This window comes from Manis javanica, chromosome 1 (genome assembly GCF_040802235.1).
Source record: "Manis javanica isolate MJ-LG chromosome 1, MJ_LKY, whole genome shotgun sequence".
Lineage (NCBI taxonomy): Eukaryota > Metazoa > Chordata > Mammalia > Pholidota > Manidae > Manis > Manis javanica.
In genome coordinates this window covers 219,497,554-219,517,969 of record NC_133156.1, presented here as the reverse complement: position 1 = coordinate 219,517,969, position 20,416 = coordinate 219,497,554, and the positions used below count along the sequence as shown (strand labels likewise).

At 44.4% G+C, this 20,416-nt stretch overlaps 1 protein-coding gene across 1 annotated transcript in view; it reads right to left on the bottom strand.

Annotated features, from left to right (window-relative positions):
- ALK (ALK receptor tyrosine kinase) overlaps positions 1-20,416 on the bottom strand; it is a 650,534-nt gene that overhangs the window by 426,001 nt on the left and 204,117 nt on the right. Inside the window, exon 3 of the mRNA XM_073214828.1 lies at positions 2,722-2,886. Coding sequence (XP_073070929.1) covers positions 2,722-2,886 — 165 coding nt within the window. The remainder of the gene's footprint in view (positions 1-2,721; positions 2,887-20,416) is intronic.

Here is a 20,416-nt window from a genome sequence, read left to right as displayed (position 1 = left end):
TCTTCCTTTTGTTTCTTTCTCACAGCACTCAGTGGAAAATGCAGATACCAGAAATCATAAGATAGAGGACAGAGGAGAAGAGACATGTCAGAGAGTGGCAGTGCACAATCTATTGGCATTGTTTTAAAAATTGCTTAAAACACTTAAAAGCACCAACTTTCAAAGCTACAAAGTCTGACTCCACAAAGTGTGGATAGTTGTCGCTTGTCCCTCTCTCCTGATGCCACTGAATGTGATCGATTTAATAGTTATCAAATAAAAAACTCTGCAACGACCAAAACGGCATGCGCTGGCAGGACTATCTCTAGAGGGTAAGAACTGGCATCCAGAGATATCCCTAGGGCAGGTGGAGTGGAGTAAGAGGGGAGGGGGCCACATCAACAGTACAACAAAGACAAAACAAGATAGCTATGCCTCAGAGTCACCTGAGAAACTTATAAAAACATACAATAGAATAAAACAGACCTCCTGGACACTTAACTTCAATGAGAAACTGTATTTCACCCAGCAGATGGACAAAAATGACACAGTCTGACAATACCTAGTACTGGTGAGGATGTAAGCCCTGGGGAGGAATCCTAATACATCCCCATTTTGGAAAAAAGATTGGCATTATTTATCCAAGTGGAAGCTGTACCGAGCGACCAAGCAATTTCATCCTAGGTCTGTGCTCTAGAGAAACTCTTGGATATGCAGACATACCAAGACGTGTGTACAAAAATGCTTACAGTGGTGTTGTTGGTAATAGCAGAAACCTGGAAACAACCCATATGTCTAACGACAGCAGAGGAGAAGAATTGTGGTGTTTTCATGCAATGGATTCAAAACCAAATGCACCACAGGTACATGCCTCCAAACAGACAAATCACAAAACAATATTATTCCATATCAACTTAATCAGTATGTTGTTTGCGGCTATGAACATAAGGGGCAAGGCCCTAAGAGAAGTAAATGAATGCTTAACACGAAATGTAGGATAGTGGTTACCTCTGAGGGGAGGGAGAGAATTTTGATCTAAGTAGGGGACAGAAGGGGTTGTAAAGGGACCTGACATTCAAATTCTTACACTTGGTGATAGGAGCACATGTGTTGATTTTATCACAACCTTTAATCCATGCATATATGTTATATCTACTTTTTTGCACATGCTACATTTTATGACAGAATGAAAAATATAGACTTCTATGTTGCATCTCAGATCTACTGAATCTGAATCTCAGGCTTTGCAGCAGAGGCAATACTTTTTATAAATTCTCCGGAAGATTTGGATGTACTATTGGATTAAGAGTCATTCATTCTACACCCCCTCACCCCCAGTATACATCAGTATCCAGGTGAAAGCAGCTTAAACTATAAATCAAGGTGGAGCAATTACAAGAGTCATAAAAGCGCGAAAGGTCAGCCTCAGAGAGTGTGTAGAAAGGAAAGGTGCCTCACAGATCAGGGCTCGAGGCTGATGGAGAAGCCAGAGGGCATCAGTTATTTTTGTGCCACCTCCAGCCTCCCCCATGAGCTTACTCCCCAAGCCCTGTTCCTGTTGGCTCTCCGTGAGCCTGAGCTAATCACGCCCTCACGCCCAAGAACTGGGCCCAGGGCAGGTTCTTGCCATAGCTTTTGCTACAAAGACAGAAACACAGTGTGGTGGAAAGTGTCCTTGTCTGGGACTTACAGACAGCCAGGCGTCTGGACCCAGACCCCCAGGTACATGCTGTGTGGTCCTTAGCAAGTCGCTTCCCCTTTCTGAGCCCTAGCTTTTTCACCTGCCCTGGCTCCCTCACACCCTGGAATCCAGTGAGACAGTGTAGGTGGAAGGGCTTTGCAAATTGAAAATTGAAAATGTTCCTCTGGATGTCCAGTAAATCTATTACCATGTCCATTATTATTTCTTCCTAAAAGCCAGAAACATAGGCTGTCAATTCTGGGTCAGCAGAGTTTTGCAGGACCAAGAAGTTCGGTGCTCTTACATTTGCTTTAGCAAGACCTGAAGGCAGGACTAGGGCTTAGTGCCCCCACATCTCTTTCTCTAAAAACTCTACAAATATTTAACAAGCACCCACTCTTACCCAGGGCATACCTTTTCCTGTCCCTGATAATTAAGAAGGGGATGTTCAGAAATAGCTCAGACCACTAAAAGCATCTTGCAAAGTTAATATGCAGCCTAAATATTCATTAATGGCTTTGCAACTAACATCTAACCAAATTATACAATACCTTCCCACATTAGGATTGCCAGATTTAGCAAATAAAAATGCAGGACACACTCAATTACACTTGAAAATTTTAGTATAATTGGAATAATTTTTAAGTATGCCTATGTCCTATTGCATGAGACATACTAAAACATCATTTGTTGTTCACTTAAAGCTCAAATTTAACTGGATGTCCTGTATTTTATCTGGCAACTCTATTCCAAATGGACAAACAGACCAGCACTTTCTCCTATATCTTATACTGGACACTGTGTGAAAGAGAGTCATGAAATCCCATTCCCTTTACTTGGTAAGAGAGTAAAAGGTTGGACTGAGCTTGAAATTGGACTTGCATCCTTCCCTTCCTTGCACAGCTCAGGAACACACGGAGAGGCGCAGATGTCAAAAGCAGTTTTCAAAGGAAACAACAGCACAGAGCAGGGATGAGGAAGCCTCAAAACTACAAACAGAAATAGACATCCCGGCCCGCCCTGGCCCATCCAGGACATTTTGCAGCGGCCTCCGCCCTTACCTCTGGGCGTCTCCCTGGAATGCTCTGCCTCGGCCCCATCCAGCAGGTCCATCTGGGAGGCCTCCTCAGAGGGGACACGGCGCCAGGACCAGCTCTGGTTCCCGAGGTCGTGCAGGGGAGGGGAATACTCCAGCTCACAGGGGAAGTCAAAGCTGCACTCCAGACCTGCAACGGCAGCCAGTGGTCAGTGGGGCCAGTGTTTCCCAGACGTGACCTTCCAGCCCCATTCCTCCATGCCAGGAAGCCGGCCTTCCTCTCATCCACAACCTCCACCCAGTCCAGGTGTGGTGAGTTGTCCATTCCGCAGACAGCTGGACTCCATATTGGTGAAAAAGGGACTAGGAGAAAAAAGGTGTTCTTTGTATAAGTCAGACTATGGGAGGAGTCTTCAGAGAAGGCTAACTGGCTGGACCATGAGAAGCTCTGCATCCTGTGAGCTTACCTGGTGACACAGAGAGGGCCTGAAGTCAAGAGGGCGGACGCTGGCTTTGCATCCCGTGAAGTCTGGCTCTGCCATTTACTAGCTGGGTGACTCCAGACAAGGAAACCAACCTCTCTGGTCTCAAGTTTCCTCATTTGTACATTGGGGATGATAGTACCTATCTCTGGAGTTTCCTGTAAGAACTAGGATGATAAGATACTATCTGTATAAATGAGCCTGGTCCACTGTCAATGTTCAGGAAAAATCCTAGGCAGGTCCTGCCTCATCTAAGAAGAGAAGGCCTAAGGAAACGCCCGGTCTCACAGCTGTGTCGGCCAGCCCTATCAGTTACCCTGACACCTCCCCTCCAGAGAAGAGGGCCAAGGCTATGACAGCTGATCTGGGTTTCTTCTCTTACGGGGAGGAAGTGGGGAAGGTCGTTGGGTAAGGAGAGAGAGGGAGAAGGAAGGAGGAGGCCATGCCCCGGGACTTAATATGGCCCTTTTCTGGGCTTCTTTGTGGGGAGTCATCCTTGTATGCAAATCATTCCATGTTTTTAGGATGCCCTGCTTTTAGGATCTACTCATTGTCTCTTTTCCCTTCCTTTCCCATTGTGCATTACCTATAGTGCCTGAAGTATTTTATACCTGGTTAAGCACTCAATGCTTGCTGGTGGGCCAACAGAATGTGCCAAATGCAAGTCATTCATCCGCCCTTTACTTCCATGTTGCCCTCAGCCATGGGGTGTGGAGAAAGGGAGTATGTGAAATAAAGGATGACCCCCTGGACTGGGAATCTGGGGAATCTGGTTGGTGCCCAGGCTCAGCCAGTCTCTTCTCATAGGTGGAACTTGACACCCTCATCTGAAAAACAAGGGGTTTACACTAGATGACTGTAGGAACAAGTACCCAATGATACCTGGGTTCCAGCCCCAGCTCTGCCACTGATTTGCTGGTTCCCTCAAACAAGTCACTTAACCTCTCTGGGCCTCAAGTTCCTCAAATACAAAATAAGACCTAGACTAGATATTTTCTAAAGCTTCTTCTTGATTTGACTTTTATGATTCCAAAGTCCTTGCTCTCAGAATGGTAATAGTGAATTTAATACAGCAATTTGTGTGGTGGTGCTAATGGGTGCTGACTCTCAATTATCATTGTACATTTTAACAGCTGCTTCTGGGGCTCTTGCTACCTTGATCTCCAAGATGTGTCTGGTGCTGGGAATTCAGAACACAGAGGAGGTGGGGCCAGTGCTATTGCAGGCAGCCAGTTGTCACTGGATTGTCCTTTAGTCTCATCCATAAGCAGCTGGCCCTGCCCTGGAATGGGAATAAAATAATTCCCACTGACACTAGCCAAACTGTCTAAGTCTGGGGGAAAGAAAAAAATCTTCAATTATACTTCTATTAAGTCTCTTTCTGTTTCTTGGGTCTGTGGAGATTTATATACCAGCTGCTCTCTCGGAGCTGCTATTCTTCTGGTCCTAAGGTTAATATCACTCACCCTTTCATGATTCAGACAATTCACCTTTATAATGGCAAGCTGAAACAGGCAGAGCTAGCCTCGTTTGCGTTGACATGCCACTTGCTGCCTACGTATTTTATCAACCTCGAAGACTTTCTACCTGCCTCTGGGGGCTGAGCTGCTGCATGAGTTGGTGTCTGTGAATTGTAGGCTGGCTTAATCTTTAAGACTTGCTTGCCAGGCACATGATTTTGATAGCAGAATGCAAGGAGAAAGTTGATTCAACATGTTTTATTTTGTAGCACAAAAGTTATCCTTATAATGAAAGGTGTAGCAAAGCCACTAACCCTGGCTTTTTGGGGGAGGGTCAGAAAGATCCATCCCCATTAACAAATGATCAAGTCAAGGGATGGGAGAAAAGCTACTGGCCCCCCTCATCCCACATAGACAGCTATGGGTGCCTTTCCCAAAGCTTTGACTTCTATGGGTCATTCTCTATTGTGATTGTTCTCCTCCAATTAAAGTCATCCTTTTTCTATTTTGAATAGAGGTATGGTGTGCCAGCTCAGGCACTGCCTGGAAAATGTGCTCTGTGTGCATATTAGACAAACAGACAACAGAACATATAATCCCAGCTTCAAGCATCATCAGTTCTGAGATTTTTGAACTCTGGAGAGTCTGATAATCAGCTATGTTTGGACCAGACCCTGCCTAATGAGACAGGCTCAGCAGATACTCCAATTATCAAATGGGTTCATTTTTAAATTCTTGCTTCAAGGCAGCCTACCTTTAGCTGTCAAAGCTGTATTCTTTGGCTTTAAATAAGAATGGAGTTAACATTATTATTGCTCATTTTGGGGAAATGAATTGGGCTTTTCTACAATCTGGTTTGATTTCTCATAAGACATTAAGACAGGTTTCTTTCAGTGCTTTTGAAACAATAATACCTGGGACTTGTCTTCTCTAAAAACACCAGTTCAGTCCCATTTTCCCTTGGGACTTTCTGAGGTTCTAGACTTAGGGTGCTTCTTGAATCCCTCTCTTTAACTCTTCTTTGACTCAGTCCCTGTGAAGTAGGGACTGTATAGTCTATTTTACAAATGAGACTCAGAGGGATTAAGGCTTCAGTCACGTGCTCAGTCTTAACCAATCTAATGACAGAGGCAGGTTCACACCTGAGGGAAGGGTGGGAAATAGCATTCACTGAGTCCCAGCTGTCTGCCAGAGATTGTGCTAAGTGTTTTTCTTATGTCACTCTATTTAATCTGCAGAAAAACACTAAGACGTGAATGATGTCTTCTCTCTACAGATGCTGAAACGGCGGCTCAGAAAGTTTACTCTACTTGTCCAAAGATGAAGGAACTGTCTTGAGGTAGAACCAGAATCTCACCCAGGGCTGGATAATGATGAAGATCCAGCCACTTCTTATCATCCCTCCACAGCATCAGAATCTCAATGCAGGGTCCACAGATTAAATTGAATAATATATAAGAAACCTATGAAAAATTTTATTTTGGTTATTATTAGATCCAAAGTCTGCAACTCCTTCATATCTCAAAGGTTTCTGCACTACCCTAAGAGGACAGATCTGTATTTCCTTTGTGTCAGGCCCATTTTGCAAAGTGACTGTGACCTTCAGAAGAATCTGGAAATTTCAGTCTTACTTTATGTACCTGTTAGGACTCGGAAAAATTTAACATTGAAAAATAGCAATGAGAAAAAGACACACTTCCCAAACACACAGTTAAAATCATTGCTACCCACTTACTATACACTTCCATCACGGATGAAAGATAAAGTAACGGAATCTTCTGGAAACAGCATGCCTGCTGAGAGGAGTACCAAGTAGTGTAAAGGGAAAGGTCTTGCTTGGTAGAGCAGGAAGGATGGTTCCAGGCTTGGTCCTGCAACGTAGCAGCCAAGGGACCTCAGCAAGTGTACTCCCCTCTCTATGCCTGGTTTTCTGCATTTGAAAAATGTAAAAAAATGGAGCATGCATGCTTTATGATGCCCTCCATCTCTGAAGATCAGTGACTGTACAGGGCTCATCCTGAGCCAACACAAACAAACCTACAGGCCATCAGTCATTTTCACAGTGCCTCTTTCTAAAGGAGGGCTTGCTGCCATCCCTAGAAGCGGACTCCCCATGAAAGGAGTCTGAACAAGCATCGCACTCAGTTTACATCAAGATTCTTAGAGAACTAAGGGAACTTAGGTTCCTTTTGCAGGTGACTGTCTTGGATCAGTATGCCTGTGCATGTGTATGTGTGTTCAGGCACTTTCGTCACTCTGTACCTGTATTCTGAAACCTTCTAGAATATGAGGTACATTTCAAACACTGAATTCATTATAGTTAGCTTCAAGACATTATTCTAGTAAAAAGCACAGCCATTCAGAAGAATGTTACGGTAACTGATCAGAGAAACCTGTGGTGGCCCTGTCCAGAGAGATGCCCAGCTCTCTTCTCATACCTACCTTGGCACCAAGTCTGGGGGCAGAAATGTAGCCTCTAGGAATGTGTGAGATGTGAGACTACCAAAGCAGTCATGCCCAAGGCCTGTGCCTAGGAAGCCAGCGTTGACTACCTGGGCACAGATGGCGTTTTCCCAGGCTGAGCTGCATGAAAGAAATTGCATGGAAGTTCTGGGCACTGTCTGTAACACCACAGAAGGGTAATAGGGAATGTAGTGTACTTTAAACACTCAGGTCTCCCCTCAGGTGGGCTGTCTTCCTTTGAATCCAGACTGACTTCAGGCTCCAAAAACAATCCCTAGGATCAAGGCCTTTTGGGCTTTCTTGATCCTCACCCTGGAAACCCAGAGACCTCCCACTAATTTCTCCAGTCTCTTTGAATCATTTCAGGTTAGGGGATCAGCAACCTCCTTTACTTTTAAAGATACCCTTTCCAAGGCTGGACAGTTTCCAGGTGACCACAGGGCAGCAGGGAGCTTAAGAGCAGCTGCCCTGGGACATGTCCACAGGAACCCACTGGTTGACGTCTCTCCATCTTGGCCCACCACGAGGTTTGGAAGCAAATATTGCAGAATGAAAACAGTCACAAAAAAGAGAATGCCACATACAGCAATCCCATGATACTTCACCTTCTTCATTTTATCTTTTATTACAAGTGTTTCAGAGATCAAGCTTGGGGTTAGACTTATGTTCTTGGCTCCAGCAGCACTGGGTGTGTCTATATAGAAGAGCCCTGAGCCCTGAGAGCCCCAGGGCCTATGTGAAGGTCTTGGGGAAGTATTTGCATAATTGATAACAATTACTGAGGGTTTACTGTGGTCAGACACTATGCCAGGCACCTCACATTATTATCTCATTTAATCTCTATAAAGTAGGCATAATTCTTGCCCCCATCTAATAGATGAAGACACTGGGGTTTAGAGAAGGGGAAGAAGTTGCATCTCAGTTAAATTGGAAGTGACTGTATGGGCTTTCACTGACCTGCTCCCTTTCTGGGACCCCTGAGGCCTTGATGTCAGTATCTCACAAACAGGAAATTGCAATTTGAAAGGCAGCAGAAATAGCTCCCCTCATTCAGAACCACAGGGTCACCAATGAAGGTCAAGGCCTGCAGTGAGGCAGGACAGGAACCATGGGGAGACAGGCAGGGTCATGCTGGAGGCAGGACAGGAGCTGGAGTTTTGGAGCTGTCGTTGGAGGACCTGATATTACCTGATAAAGTTGGACCTATGATTGAGTCACAGTATTCAGTTCCAAGATCCAAGTCTTTACCCATGATGTGTGACTCAGGTAGCTAAGACTGCAGGTCCAGTAAGACCTGGGGCTCCAAGTTCCCATCTAGGTTTCTGACATCTTCCAGGATTATCTGCTGTGTTTCTTGGGTAGAGGTTCCAGTTGAGGGAACTGAGGGTGGGGTGGACAAGGTTTCTATGGCCATAAGGGGCCCATGAGAAAGTTTACAGAACTGGATACCCAGACATGGGATCTATATTTGAAAACAGAACTATGAGGTTTGCTGCTAATCTAAAATACGGCAACACGATTGTGATTTTTGTCTTGGGGTTATTTTCCTATCTCTTCTTATCCTGACCCCATGTTTAACTTCCAGGATGCAGATGGCCTTCGCACTGGGCCTGACATTACTCACGTGCTGAATGGTGGTCTCTGTGTTCTCACCCAGCCCTGTAACCTTTTCCTATGGGTCTATGCCCATACGTCTTTTAAGTGACCTTAACATCATCATGATTGTTTCTCAGGAAGAGAGCACTAGACCTGAGATTTGACTCCAATTCTGCCACCTGTCAGCTATGTGTGGGGCACTCTCTCCCTCTCTTTGAGCCTCAGTCATCTCAAGGATAAGACTAGCCCCCCCGCCAGAGCTGCTGGGAGGATTCAATGAGATGATGCATGTGCTTGGCATGGAGAAATCCCCAGCGCACACGAGCTGATTCAGAATTTGCAGAGTTATGCCCTTTCTGAACACAGCTTCCTGTTTACCATAAGAAACATTATTTGTTGTGGGGCATTTCAGCTGATAGCAGATGACTATATCCTTAATATTTTGTCACACCATGGGAAGGTTAGAGTGTCTGCCTTTAGGTGATATTTACAGAGAGTTTGTTAGTGCTCAAAGTGACATTTGAGGTCCATCACTTCTCTCATTGGACAGGTGACAAATCAAGACCCAAGCAAGGGAAAAGACTTACCTAGGGTCATGTGGCTGGTCAGAGAGTCCTTCACACACAGTGTGGAGGGCATTTCTCTGGCAGTTTCCTATGCCTTTCCAAATGCCACCCTCTCCAAGCAGCACCAGGCCTGGGTCAGACTAAATCACCAGCTGTACCTCCTCAGGTTTGGCTTACTAGCACATCTGAGCTGAGGCTGGATTGCTTCATGGATGACATAAACAAATGCCAATGTATTCTTGCCAGCATGATTTGTGTATTCAAGAGCCACATGAAGCATTACATACAGGTAGCAATTCTCTTGCAGGTGGCCTATTGAAGTCATATAGTGGAGCTTCATATGTGAAGCTACACTTCATTATATAAAGCGCCAGAAACCAATATCAAAACACTGTCAGTCCTTCAGGACTGTATCCAGCTCAAGGGAATTCCCTTGGCTGCCACCAACCCTGAGGCAAAGGCAGGGTCTCCTTTTCTCAAGGGATTCTCCAAAACTTTCCAGTCATTGACCTTCAGGGTCATGAGGGACCTTGGGGACCATCTGACATGAAGAAATTGATACCCAGAGATATGATGGAGCTTACCAAAGGATGCACAGTGGGTGGGCCGCACAACTGGTACTAAAATCTGTTTCCTAACCCTGTGACTATTATTATTATTATAATTATAAGCTTTGGGGGAAAAAAAAACCTTAAACAATTAGGAAAATTATTTAAAAATCCAGACTATGTTAACTTCGCAAAAAAACACATGGTTAGGTTTCAAATATCTCACAATGATTTGATGGTTCAAATAATCTCCAATAAGGCTTTCTGGCTTCTCTTGTCCTGGACTCTCCTCTGCCAACAAGCCGCTTCTGATGGTTGAGGGAAGCTCCCTGCTGGACAGCTGGTCTGTGCACAGACCAGAACAGAGGGAGGCAAAGCAGGGGCCTAGGAATGAAGGGGAAAGAGAATTCTGGAAACTCCTAGCTCTGGGCTAGTCAGTCTTGTGCTTTTGGGCAATTCATTTAACCATCTGAGCTTTGGTTTCCTCATATATAACCCCAAGAGATTTATCACAATAATGATGCTGACAGAAATAATATCTGCTGTGCAATCAAGTAAGGTGATGAATGTGGAAGTGCTTTCTTAACTATAAGATACTATATATGGATGTTCTTACCACATTGGCCTCCCTGTGCATCAGATTAACCACCAGGAATCTGGAGATGAGGTGAACTCATTTGACCTTGGAGATGAGGTGAACTCATTTGACCTTGGAGGACCAGAGGGATGCTGACTAGAACAGGTATCTTCCTCTCTTGCTCTGTCTGAAATCAAAACCTCAGGGGGCACCAGGGGGTCTAGGGAATAACGAGGAGCCCAGATACTGCATGGGGTCAGGATGCTCAAGGTGAAAGCTTAGCTCTGTCACTTAGCTGCTCATCTTACGGCAAATTGTTGAATCTCTCTGTTCCTCAATTTTTTCATCTGTAAAATGGGGATTAAAGCAGAGGCTGCCTCAGGGACTTGTAGGAGGATTAAATGCAATATGTACATTAAGCACCTAGTGCTATGACTTGCACACAGTTTATTATTAAATGATGGCAGTCATTGCTGTTGCTTTTCAGGTGGCTTTGGGGGTAAGGTAAGACGAAGAGGGGTTAACAGGGCACATGTCCAGCTCTGAAGGCAAAAGCTTTAACCATGCCACACCTTGCTGCAACTTCTTCCTCAGTCTCTGCTTTCTGACTTGCTGATCAAGCGTCTCTTTGGATGTGAAGTCACACTAGACCTTCAGGAAGAAAAGCTGGATTCTAGCCTGGTTCTGTGGTGTGACTTCAAACAAATATTGAACCTCTCTAGACCTACCTCAGTTTCCTCATCTGAAAAATGAAGGGGTGGAATAAAATGATTCTTAGGTCTCTTTCATCTCTACCACTCTAAGACCATTCTCCCCTTTTGGGAAGATGGCCCAAACAAGCTCTCTAACTTGGCTCTAGCCAGAAGGTCAGCAGAATCTCAGGAGTCCTAACTTCCAGCCCAGAATCAGATGGTAGGGATTTCTACTCCTTCCTTCTGGGTTACCTCCTAATGGGCCACTTAGCCTACCAGTCACCTATGGGATTAATCCACCAGCTGCCATCAACATCTGGCCACTCAATTCATAAGGCTAAGTAGCAAATCTAGCCCCTGCCCACCCCCTACCACAACCAATATTCATTTGTCATGGGGCCCCAGCACTGAAATTATGTACTTTGTTCCCACCAGCTTGCTCCCTGGAATGCATCTGAGAACCAATCACCCAATTCAAGACATCTGTTTAGCTCACTTATAATCAAGCTGCAGCAAAGAAGGGACAAGTCTCCTTCAATCAATCAATTACTTAAACAGAATCTCAGGAGGGTGTGTGTGTGCATGCATGTGCACAATAGTGGGAGACAGTCACAGAAAGCTTAATTCTTTTATCTGTGGCCATAGCAAGGTTACAGATGGAATCAATGGGACTCCGCTCATCATCCCAGAACAGAACATTAAAAATAATTAAAATCCCAGGTACTTAAAGTTAACCTGCCCAGCCTTCTCATTCTACAGATAGGAAAACTGAGGCTCAAGAGGGTGAAGGGACTTGGCCAAAGTGGCACAGCCTAGGAACTGAAGAAGTAAAAGAGCTGAGACTAGAATCCAGATTGGACTTTCGGTCCAGTTCTCCACCTGAGATTTCCCAGGAGCATTCATGTAGGACATGGGTTCTTGAGCAGAAAGAATAAGACTCCAGAGAACATGGGAGAAAACCCTAGTAACACTGCTCAGCATGACATCCATCCAAATGAAATCATCCTCAAAGCCAGAAGGAGGAGGAGAGCTCTGAGCAATATGGCATCCATGATAACTGGAGGAGGCTGTTGGTCATGGAAAGACTTGAACTCAGAACATGGAGAATGATCCTCCCCACTTACTCTTCTTGTCTCTGATGGTGAGGCATCTGCTTGGGGTTGGAGGTAAATATGGGGCTCCTCCCTGATGCCAATCTCAATACACAGGCAGATAAAAGGCTGCCCTAGCAAGGATCGTATGCCTTTCAGGGACTCTCAGTCCGGTGAGGGAGATAGACTTGCTCATGCTCAACTCTCATAGAAGGTAGACATGATGAGGCCATGGGGACACAGAACAAGAGAGGCTTTCTGCCTGGGAGAACCAGAGACTCGCAGAGGAAGCAATCTGGGGGCTCTGTCTTGAAGGATGAAAGAATTTTGACAGATGGTAACAGTTTAGCTAAAAAGTTTATTAAAAACAGAGGAAGGAATAAGGTTATTACAGGCAGGTAGGGAACTAGTATTGCTTATTTTTATGTAGTTACATGAATTTTGAAGCTGGGCTGCATAGGATTAAATCCCAGTTTGGGCAGTATTATGGTTAAATGTTAAGTGCTTTCAAATTCCAGAGGTCAAAACTAGGGACTTAAGGAGTTTTAAGGAAGAACATTCTAGCAAATAGAGCCATGCCACCAAAATGAATATTGGTCTCTCATTAGAATGGGTCTCACTCCACTTCAGAAGGCAGAGTGAAGCATCTGTGCTCCCAGACATGGGAATCTGTCCTCAAAGTCAGTTCTTACAGCGGTGCTGTCAATTAGGAATCTCAATCATTCCCATTTTTCACAAGACAAACAGTATCATGGAGAGTGGTTTTTATTGGTTGAAGATAACAGACTCACAAGAATCAGAGCTGTAAATGAATTCCACATCTCATACCCCAGCCTGAGTTTCTTCCTCCATCTTTCTGCACTTTGCTGAAATCAGAGGCCAGAAGACAGCTTGCTTGGGTGTCACAAAGGAAATTTAAACAGACAACAAGGAGGTGAGTGAAAGACCTGTAGCTTCCAAACCTATCAGTCCTTGGACCAAGAATTTCGTTTTTAAGAAGCTGTCCAGTTGATCATGAGGCAACTAGACTGAGCCCAGCTGTGGGTCCATCCACACCAGGATGTACTGACCCTACACTGATGCAACCCTTAGGATAGCACAAACTCGCTAGGCTAATGGAATCCCAAGGAATAAAGTGATGTGTGGGTAAAGCAATAGACAGGAGCGACATGTGAGGAAATGCTTTGGAGCCCAAGTACTGAGAAACTATGAACCATGCCTCTGCTGTGGAGGGGTTTGATGCGGGCTCTGCCAAGCAGATGGCCTGGGTTTGAACCTCAGCTTTGCCACTGGCCCTGAGCAGACCACTGACCTCTCTAGGTTTCCTCTGTCATGTGAGATGAGGCTGTTTGACTAGACAGCTGTGTGCCCTGACAGCTCACAGTTTCTATGAATTTCTCAGAGACCAAATTATTCTAGTCATCTACTCAAATGGGCTGGTTAAAGTCCTGTTAATCTTAGGTCTCTTATGACATCTGAGGTTTTGCATCTGAGGTTGCTCTTCATAAAACATTTCATTTTAAGAGGACTTCCTCTCATTTTTTTCCCACTCTCGATCAGTCATTTTCCTGAATATCTTTTGGACACATGTCTTTCTAGGCTGGTTAGGAATGCACTGTATACAGTCTCTCAGATGTCCCAAAGCTGTCAAAACAAAAATTCCTCAGCTCACTCATGCCTGCTGAATATGCTTTTATAGATTGAGAAAAGAAAACATAAGCCTGCCCAGAGTAGTTAACATTACAGCTTTGAATTCTAAACTGAAGTATGTCCAGCCAGGAACTATTCTCCCCTTAGACACATATCTTTTCTGAAATCAGTTAATATGACTTTAGGAACAAAAAGGCTGGTGAGAACATTCCTGTCCTTTACTAAAACAGAGACTCTAAAGGGCTGAAAAGCTCCAGTTGGAATTGAGAGACCTGAGTACAGTCCAATGTGGCATATGGATTGTTGAGCAAATGTTGCAATTTCATTGAGTGTATTTAGAACCCAACTGAGTACAAAGCTCTGGATTAAGAAGTGGGATTGCAAAGGGAACTAGATGTGGATTCCATAACCTCTAACTACCTGTAGCTCAGGAATCATAATGAGTCAGGGGCACAGATAATTAAGATATGAGGAAAAGTGTGACATCAGACATGCAAAATGCTGTGGAAAGACATTATACAACCTTCCCCAGTGAGAAAATGGGGATACAATGAAGTCTACAACCTTACAGGCTGTTCTAATTTGGGGTTAATGTGGTCACCAGCTGCTGGGTGTGAATGCTCACTATATGGCTTCCAAAAAGAAGCTGTACTAAATCTAACAGCCATACTAAGTCTTTGCTAAAACTGAAAAACCTTATTTTCCAAGCAAACCTTCCAATTAGGTTTGATGGTCATCAGACTCAGGGGTACTGCACACACACACAAAGCAATCATATAACAAATATTTGAGGAGTACCTTCCAGAAGGATTATTGGAGCCACCTCAGACCTATGATAAAAGTGAATTAGGCTAGAATCTCTCTGAGGGGCAGGGGCAAAGAGCTTGGCAAACTGTAGACAGTTACTGGATGAGTAGATGTATGATTGATTGATTGACAGTTAAAGGTGACGTTTAACATCCTCTTTGCCTTCCAGTTGGGTCACATTTAATATCTTCTTTGCCTTCCAGTTGCACAAATTAAGACTTATCCATGACTACTTAATCAGGTGACCTAGTTTATACGGGGGTCATAAAAGAAATGAAATACAAACTAGGAAGTAGATGAAAAAAAAACATCAGAGAAATACCAGGCTTTGTGAGGATGAGTGTCATCCAGTTCAATTCCTGGAGAATTTGGGATGTTCAAAAAAAAGCCATTTTCTGTGCAAGTCAGAATCTTCTCAGATTTCAAGAGAGGGATGGTAACAACCTAATGCTATGAAAAAAAAACATGAATTTTTTTCCCACAAAAATTTCAAGAAGAAAGAGATAGGAGGGTGGCCTGGGCATTCAGTAAAGCTCTGGCAAGCTGCGGCAGGTGAGCCCAAGGGAGACAGGCTCAAGAGAAGGAAAAACAGAGCAGCTGGGGGCAAAGTGGAATGAGAAAGTAGAAAATATGGGAGAGGGAAGAAAAATGTAAAACATAAGGGCATTTACCAGGGTGAAGAAAGGCCTTCGAACTTGACCTGTGGCTCCAACATGGTTGATGATTCTTACATCTAAAATATTTTATCCCCTTGGCTTGCTTTTTATGCTCTTCTTACTGTGCTTCTTAAATGCAACATCCTGGATCCCCTCTGGGTCCCCACCTTCCAATCGCCAGCCTCAAGCACAGTCTCTCTGCTAATGACTTTACATCTCACTTCTCTCCTTAAAACCACCACTGGGATTTACCACTCACTCATGGCCATCTTCACCTGGATTTCAAGGCACTTCAAATATAACTTGTGGAACCTAGATCTCACCACCTTCTCTTTCTCTAGATGTCCTGGTCACCATCTCTCCTTGCCAAATGTTTCCCCTCCCTATTCCAGTTAACAGAATCTCTATCTACTTAATTACTTAAGCTGGACTCTCCTGAACAGGCAACCAAGAAATTCTCATCTTACAGCCAGAATTTCTCCCAAACTCCCCTCCTGCCCTTCATTTTCCAATCTATGCTTCACACACAGGAGCATGTCTAAACCCTGAGTACACCCAAAAGTAACCATTCCTCCAGGCTCACCCCTGTTGCTTCCTCCCATGTCCTCCCTTTGTCGCTGAGCTTGACCTGTTCTGAACATGCCTTTGCGCATTCATTCCCTCTGCCCGGAATGCCCTCCTCACCGCTCTCAGCGGTCCCGGGTCCAAGGCCTAGCTCAGCTGTCCCCGTTTCCAGAATGTCTACCTTCCTGAGTTCTCTATGGAACTGGCTCTCCCTCCCTGTGTTTCAGAACTTGGAACACACCTCTGTTACTTCCCTTGTCATGGGGCAGGCTTGTGTGCCTCTTCCTCAAGAGCTCAGAGCGGGAAGGGAGTGTGTTGTCCTATTTATTTTATCAGCGCTATACCTAGAGCAAAGCCAGGCATATAGTTGGTGCTCAAAGAATGGCATACCCACCCTCTCATTCTCTGTGGTGTCACAGACGGCAAACAGTGCAGGCAGGCAGGAATGCAGAAATGGCCCTTAGGAGGGAGGTCAAGACTGCACCAAGCATTAGGGAGCCACCCGACCAGGTGTGAGAGCTGAGACCATGTTGGCAGGAGACCAGACAGCCCTGAGTGAACCTGTCCACATTTGTCTGTCTATCTCTGTTACCCTTGTGTGTCTCTCTTTTTTCCCATTTGTCAATGCCTTTACCTCCATATCTGTGACAATTGTTTTAAATGGATCAATTTTGACTTACTTTTCTTGCCTTGTATTTTTTTTTTCATCTGACTCTTTTCCTTTCTGTTTCTCCTTATTCAATCTGCCACCAACTTAGAGAAAAATTGTTGATATTTATTGAGTGGATTTATGTGTGTTCACTTTAAAGGTAAGGAATATAATCAAATGGAGCATTTTAAACAAGATTCTCCTCAAAACACCTAAGCCAACTGATTTTTATTTAATGTCCATGGGTTCAGCTCATTGATTCCTAGCAGGTCAGTGGTCCCCGGGGTGACAGGCGATCCCTGCTCTTCGTATTGTAGGACTGCTGGAATTGCTGTCCCCTGTGGGACTCTGCCTTTTGGTGATGCATCCAGAGGCCTTGTGCTTACCATGCTGTAGATAAAAATATGGAGGCCTGGACTAGGAAAGAACTTAATGGAGCATAGCTGGGAAGAGAACACAGAAAGGCTGGGCCTATCAGGGCAGAGGAACTGGTAAAGCGTTCAGCCTGACGATGGTCCACACGGGAGCTGGGAGCTGCTTTTCACCGACGCCAGGCTCATGAGGGCAGAATGGCCAGCCACATCACATATGTCATTTCAGAAATGTGATCAACCTGACTTCCTGCCAGAGCTTTGAAGCAAATCCCAAAAGGGGCCGGAGGGCCTTTTTGTTTTCCATTTTTGATTCTGTGGTAGGCTGATTCTCTCTCTTTTTTTTTTTTGAGAGAGAGAGAGACTTAATTTACTCAGTCTTTTCAATCAAAGAAATTGATACATTACAGGACCGGTGGTGGTTGTAGCAACAGCAGGGAAAGTAATTAAAGAGTCTAATTTTTCTTTCTTTCCAAAAGCACCGTCCCTAAATTGGATGGGTCCCCATGGACTTGAAAGCAGAAAAAGTTTTAATAGAATTTTTACTTAAGGTCTGACAATGGCTTTGTTGTGCCCTGATGTTGGAGTGTTGGGAGAAATCTCTCCTTTCCAGGAGTCAATGTTCCAGACATTGGAGGACTGGATGGATAAAGGATTGTATTCAGTTATTAGAGCTGTCATAACAAAGTATTACAAACTGGGTGGCTTGGCTTAAAACAGCAGAAATTTATCCTCTCACAGTTCCAAGGCCAGAAGTCCAAAATCAAGGCATTGGCAGCGCCATGCTCTCCCTGACGTCTCTAGGGAGAATCGGTCCCAAGCCTTCCTCCTAGCTTTCGGTGGTTGCCAGCTATCCTTGGCATTCCCTGGCTTGTAGACGCATCACTGATCTCTGCTTTTCATTACATGCATTCATTCTGTGTGTCTGGGTCTGGGTCTCTGTTTTCTCTTCTCCTAAGGATACCAGCTACATTGTATCAGGATCTGCTCTACACCAGCACAGACTTGACTGTATCTGCAAAAATCCTATTTCCAAATAAGGTCACAGTCACAAGCACTAGGGGTTAAGGTTTAATATATCTTTTTGAGGAACATAATTCAACTTACAACAGAGACCACAGCCTACAGTGAAGAAGACAAGACTGTCCACATTGCCTGGGGGGCCTACACTCATGTTTAGGATGAGGTAAATTACCTGGTCTGCCTGGGACAGGCTCAATTTACAAATATCAAGTCTTGGTCCCACGTCTGCCCAGGTCTTGGGTATCAGACTGGTCATTCAGCCCAAACACCAGGCTGTCCAGGAAATGAGAGCCCTCCGCATGGAGTGGGGGACTTCATCTTTTAATTAACTTTGTGATGTGGTAGAGACTCAACTTGGAATCAGAAAATCTGGGTTCAGTTTTTTCTAACTGCTAGCCTGCTTTATAACTTGGGAACATTTTAATAAACTTCACTGGCCCTCCATTTACATTTCTATAAAATAGGAAATAAAATAATTTCCACCCACCACAATTTTATAACAAGCTTAAGTGAGAAAAAGGCACATGAAAGAGTTTTACCAAGTATCAAACTCTTTTTTTTTTTTTAAATAATGAAAATTCTCTTCCTCCTCCTCATTTGGGGCAGAGCTTTGGTTATTCTGTTCTAAATGTTGGTGTGATTCTTCCCAAATCCAGAGTGGGCAAACAAACATGAATTAAAGATACCATCTGTCTCTGTGGCTCTAGAACTCAAGGTGATCAAAACCCCCAGCAGCTTTAATCTCTTAGTACCGGAGCTACTGGATGGAACATATTGTTATCTGGGTAGATAGCTAGAGCCCAATCCTTTAGTCAAACCTATAAATAAGTCTTAAGGCATCAGAGCTGATGATAAAATGGGGAAAAAAAATGTCTTTAGATGTCCCCCCTTCTTCAAAGCCTTGGGGAAGGTGTGTCAGCTCTTTGCTTATTGATGATTAAATTAGCAGGCTCCTGTCCTTCAAGACAAGAGGCAAAAAAGAGCTAGAATCTGATACCAAATGCCACTGAAGAAAATATATTTTACACAACATAAAAGGCCGCAACGTAAATTAGAAGAAATATGGGGAGACTTCAAAAAGGTAGGTCAAACTTTTTCCTCAAGCAGATAATTACAGGCTGGGGGTGAGTAAATCTTATTAGCCTCTCTCCACCTTGTCTCTTCTCATAAAACACTGGTGAAGAGAAAGCCATACTCAATTCAGTCCTGGACAGCTCACCCAAGAGGGCTGGCTGCCCACTGTCTGTCAGGATGCCTGTGGTAGGGGTGGATGTCTTCTCTCCTCTGAACATCCCCTCCCGCCTCCTTCCCAGGACACAGGTGAAGACAGCCGGCCAGGCAAGAAGCTCCAACACTCAAGTGCCCAAAGTGACTTGCTGAGACTTGGTTACTTTTCCCTGTCTGAAAAACTACCCCTTCAGGCTGCAATATTATAGTCAAATTTCTCTGCCTGAATTTGAGGGCTGAAAATTAATGAAGTTGTTAACATTTCTTAAAATGTCTTTCAGGGCAGTTGAAAGTTGTGGATTTATTACCAATGAGCCTGCTGGTCTCTTCGCTTCATAGACACATGTGGGCTGAGCCCCCACAAACATCCTTAGGGGACATGAGTCTTGGCCTTCAACTTGCTCTGCAATGGATCTCTAGTGAATCTTCAAACCCTGTGCTCCAGGGCTAGCCCCCAGACACATTTTTTGTGCTAGTGGTCTATGTGCCTACAGAATTATTGCTCTGACTTGTGAAGTCTGAGAGAGCAGAAACAAGTCTTATTTATTTTAGTATTTGTATTGCCTCCAGTATCTGGCACTCAACTAGGCACACAGGGGTGGTGGGGGTGGGGCAAGTGAGTCTTTGTAAGTATCAGCTGGACTGAATATAGTAAGAAGATGAAAAGGCTCTGAAATGACCACTGTACTCAGTCAAGGAGTCACATTTTTGCTGTGAATCAACAGCAAAAATGGTGCTGATGCTGGCACCTTCATCCAGCATTTGGGCAATGTCTGGCCAATGGTTTGGGTCTTTTCCTCTGCCAAGAAATCAAGGAAAATCATGAGGAATCTAGGTCACAAGTAGAGCCTGGAAGGGATCTTGGGAATCTGCCAGATCTACTTCTTTTGCCCCAAGGCGTCACGCCAATGCACCCTCATTTTACAGATGAGAAAGGTGAAGCCCTGGGAGAGGAAGTTGGTTTACCAGGGCCAAGCAGTGGGAGGCAGCAGCTTAGTAAGCCCCAGTGGCTTTCTCTTTTTAACTTAAACAACCTTGTTCTGGATGCGCCACAGAGAACAAATGCCCTGTGTCATACAGGAGGTAGACCTGCTTTGTTTGGAGAGTCTGTATTTTATATAAGTTATCATCCTGTAAAGATACTGAATGACTCTGAGAGCAAATTCAAACTATTATCCGAAGACCAGTTGTATCGCAAATCTGGTTACAAAGCTATAAGGATACAAAGGGCCACATTTCAAATATTTATAGACACTTGTTCTTATCACAAGATGGCACTCAATGTCTGGCTTAAATAA